This window comes from Lucilia cuprina, chromosome 3 (genome assembly GCF_022045245.1).
Source record: "Lucilia cuprina isolate Lc7/37 chromosome 3, ASM2204524v1, whole genome shotgun sequence".
NCBI classification, from domain to species: domain Eukaryota; kingdom Metazoa; phylum Arthropoda; class Insecta; order Diptera; family Calliphoridae; genus Lucilia; species Lucilia cuprina.
The window spans coordinates 19,632,791-19,637,386 of record NC_060951.1 but is presented as its reverse complement, the minus strand read 5'-3'; the positions used below and the strand labels follow the sequence as shown (position 1 = coordinate 19,637,386).

Genomic DNA, 4,596 nt, shown 5'->3' with positions numbered 1-4,596 from the left:
GAATACTCCTTGGCTACGCTCACGCCAAATTTTATCCCGATCGGATCAGCCGTTTAGAAATGCCAGATTTATTTCCAAAAAATTTCCATTCTGCCCCACTGTGAGCTGCTGCAATAGTCATAACAATGTTGTTGGTATTTTCTATGCAAAAGCTCTATACAACAATTACGACAATTTTTCATGTTTTTTGAATGTCGTAAGAAAGTTCAGTATTGTCAATTGTTTATTTCTGGATATAAATAAAAACTTCAACCGATTTTGGCATAAAAAACGATAAGATGGTAACACAGAAATTACAAACAAACAGCTGTTTACCAAAACAAAAATAAAATTTTATTAAAAACTCTTTATTTATTAGTTTAAAATGTGGAATTATGAAAATAATAGAATTTTAAATAAAAAAATTAATTTGGTTTACTCTGCTCGTTTAATTAGTTTATATTATTTGATTTTTTTTTAACTTTTGACATTGTTTGTTTTGATTGTTTTTTTCATTGTGAACATAAACTTATGACTTGTTACAAAAATCTGTTCACAATCACTGTTATTTCACTTTAGTAGATACAATATACAACTTGACTGTGAATTGAACATATATCAAATAGCATTTAATATCTATGGGTGACTAATTAATTTCGAAAACTAATGGAAAATGTTTTTTGAATTTTTTTCGATTGTGACTATGTCCTATTACTATATAATTTGATTTCAATAACTATGGAAAAGTGTATATGTAAGTATGCGAAAAGTTCTTATATCATAAATGGATTCTAAAGTAAACTTTTTGTATGAAATTGATTCAATGAGACTTTTAAGACTAATAAAATTGAATATAATTATGAATATATGTAATTCAATTTTATTAGTCTATATATGACTATAAACAAAAAGTACTGTATATATATGCCTATATCAAAGCGATATTATTATTTTAAGTGAATTTTAAATGTTAAAGCATTTCTTAGAATGGTACCTTGTAGGGGACTATGGCCAATTTTACACCGATCGTTACGAAAATTATGAGTTATATTTATACTTAAACAAAACATTGTTGAGCCGATTTTTGTACATATAAAAATATATTTATGATAATTATGAGCTCTAAATGACATTTACAAGGTCCGGATAGTACTAGATCCAAATGACACATTTGAGCCAAATTCCATCAATTTATCTTCAAAACTGCAACCTATATTTTGATAATGATTTTACACATTGCAACTCATTGACTCATCCCTGCCTATATCACAGAACTTTTTGATTTTTACGCTAATATACTAATTTACATCCGTTAATCAAAAAGTTCAGTATTAAAAATGTATAATAATCAAATTGTGGATGTCAAAAATTACAAATTAATAATTTGAACAAATTTATTTGTATTTTGTAAATTCTGTAAAATCAACTAACTTTTATTTAGAATTAAAACGTAATAACATCAAATATTAGTTCAATTACCAATTGAAAAAATTATTTAAAATTTAATTACTGTTAAAGGAACCAAATTCGATGTTCACAACCTATTAACTGATAATTATGGTTGACGTATACAAAATAAAACAAATTTATAAGTAAAATAAAAAATCTAATTATGTTTGGGAACAAATTAATGCAGAAATTTGGATAAAAAAGGTAATGTTTAATATATTTTATATCTTATCTATTTTATGTTATTTTCTAAAATTCTCAATGATTATGCAGCAGCGTTAAGGCGTGGAAAGCTAGTGTTCCTTTGAAAATATTAGACAGAAAGAAAAGCAAAATCCCTGCATAAAAACTAAGCTAACTATGAATTTTGACCCTCAAGTCATTTTCTGAAGGAGAGTTTGTATGGAGGCTAGGGTCAAACGAATAGATCAATTTCATTACAAAATTGGCAGTGTCATTTAAAATTCTACAAAACTAAGTTATGCAGATTTTTTGTTGACATACTGAAGCATTTAACATAATTAAGAGCCCAAAAGCCTTCGCGAGGGTATGATTGTATGGGGGATAGGCGAAATAATGGCTCGATTTCAACCATTTTCAATAGCGTTTGACCTTGGGTCAATAAAGAGTATGTGCCAAATTTATCTTGAAATCGAGTCAAAAAGTGATTCATCAGCACTAGCAATTTCTCTTACAAAGAAGTTGTTTTGTTTTTAATAATAAAAAGTGCCGTAGAGAATACGAACCATGGACTTCGGTTTGTTAGTCAAAGGTCAAGGTTTTCATATACAAATTTAATTTTGTTTTAATTTTTATAAAACACAAACTTAAATAAAAATGCAAATAAATGGCAAAGCCGAAAATCAAGTACATCTATATCAAATTATTATTAAATCATTACTAAAACGCTTCAATGAAATGCAAACGGTAAGTAGTAATCATTAAAATGTAAGTGGTTATGCATGTAGAATCCTTTATCAAATTTTTGCTGGACTTATATATGTATGTGTGTATATTGAAATAAAAAATTATTATTTCTAACTTTTGCAGATTTGGAAAGTTATTTAAACTAAACAATATTGAAACTGAAAAGCAGACTTCAACTTTGATCCAAAAATATCTCGGAATCACTCACAAATGTGTTAACAAACGTTTTCGTTTTAAAGTTTAATTCTTACTTGCACTCGAGTTGGTGCTGTTGGTGGAAATAATAGGGATCGGGACTGCAACTTATGTGTTTTTCTTACATTTACTAGCCGTGTTGCATCAGTTGTTGTAGTTATAAATATAAACGCGACAATTATTTTCAACGATTCACTTTGAAAATTCATGTTTTCAATAAATAATTTTGTATAGTAGATTTTAACACACAATCGAAACGTTTTCAATTTTAATTTATGATGCGACACTTGTGAAAACACATAACAAACTGAAAGTCAGTTGTGCGGTTGTAAAGTATTTGTCGAAATAACATTTCATCCACAAGAAGTTATTACCATTTTTACTCTATTACTATATACAATCCAGTGTTGCCAAGAAAACAATTTTTACTAATTTATATAAATAAGTAGAAATTTAATATTTGTCCGATTAAACATTGTGTATATACATTAGAGGGGCCCAAAAATGTCCACATTAATGCATATAAATAATTCTGCATATTAGTGTCTTAAACTAACACGTGCAAATTATTGTCCAATCGGATATATCGGAATAATTGTAATAGGAATAATATATTTATTTTGTTTATATTTGCTTTACAAGTATCAAGTTAAACTTAATACCCTTCCTATAATAGTGGTAAAATTGAATTCGGGATTTATTATTTTCTAAAAGTTAGCAACCCTGCTGCATAGACATATTTCTTTTTATAGCAACAATAAGAATAAAGTGGTAAAATATGAAGAATAACGAGGTGTAAAATATTTGTAAATATAACTGTTCTGATTAAAAACAGAATTTAATAGTCAATTAACAAGTGGTTGTTATGTAAAATCAAATACGAGTATTAAAATTCATATATATTAAACAGAATATGAAAAATGTGTTGCTTATACAAATATATATACATACATACATACATACATACATACATACATACATACATACATACATACATACATACATACATACATACATACATACATACATCCATACATACATACATGTATGTATGTAGGTTAAGTACGAATATAATTTAATTTTCCTTTCTAACACTGGATACCCAGGAAAAACTTTACTTACCCGATAAGCAGGCAAGTAATATTGAAGCTGTGTGAAGCTACTTACTTTTGGGGTGAATAATTAATTTTGTTCGACGAGGTCAAAAAATGACTGGGTACAAATGTGCTTACCGACTTTCCCGAGCTTAAAAACCTCTACAGTTTTTTGTTGTATTAAAAAATTAATAATGATAACGACCACACATTACCGTTATAGACCGACTTACTCTGTGTAAAAAGCAATAACGTGTTTTTGTTACCCTACCCCTCTCAAAATTTACCTTGCTTTGTTTGGAATTATTATTTTTTTAATTTTTATATTGTTTTGAAACGAAATATGCAATGTAGGGTATTGTTTTAAAGTGATGTATTAATCACAAATAACTTCTGCTCATAATTGTCATAGTCCAAAATATTTAAAATTGTTAAGGTTTTCAATAATAAAAATAAAATGTATGGACAATTTTGCACTCCACTAGACTTGGCTTCAAAATACCTACACTCAAAAAAATAATGAACTAAAAGTTAGGAAATTTTACTTAATTTGAGAACTTAATGGCTGTCGTATGGCGCCAAAGACATAAATTGTTATAAATAAGTAAAAATTTCCTTAATATTGGAAGAGAAAAAAGTACTTAATATTATAGAAAAATTTCTTATTTTACATTAATTTTAACTGAATAAAAATTTGTTTTTACTAGAAAAGTGTAAAAAGTATTTTGTATGTTAGTTTACAAATTGTCTTAAATCTTACTTAAAACAAGTAAATAGTCACTTCAAAATAGTTCAGATAAATTTCAGATAACGTTTGAAATCAGGAAATACTTCCTTTATTTAGTTTCAATTGTACCAAATAGTAATAAAAATAGTACTTTTTGATCATAATTGTACCATCACACTAAGTTTGAATTTATACCAAATGAGTGATTGTACTTTTAAGGATAAA

The 4,596-nt window shown here is 27.0% G+C and overlaps 1 protein-coding gene across 2 annotated transcripts in view; it reads right to left on the bottom strand.

The window, feature by feature from the left end:
- Positions 1–2,876, bottom strand: part of LOC111683573 — a 55,843-nt gene extending 52,967 nt beyond the window's left edge. The window contains exon 1 of one of the 2 annotated variants that reach the window (XM_046947505.1): positions 2,607–2,876. In XM_046947505.1, the coding sequence (XP_046803461.1) occupies positions 2,607–2,759 (153 nt within the window). In that variant the 5' untranslated portion in view covers positions 2,760–2,876. The remainder of the gene's footprint in view (positions 1–2,606) is intronic. The other variant, XM_046947506.1, reaches the window with a different exon arrangement.
- Between the last annotated feature and the right edge of the window lie 1,720 nt (positions 2,877–4,596).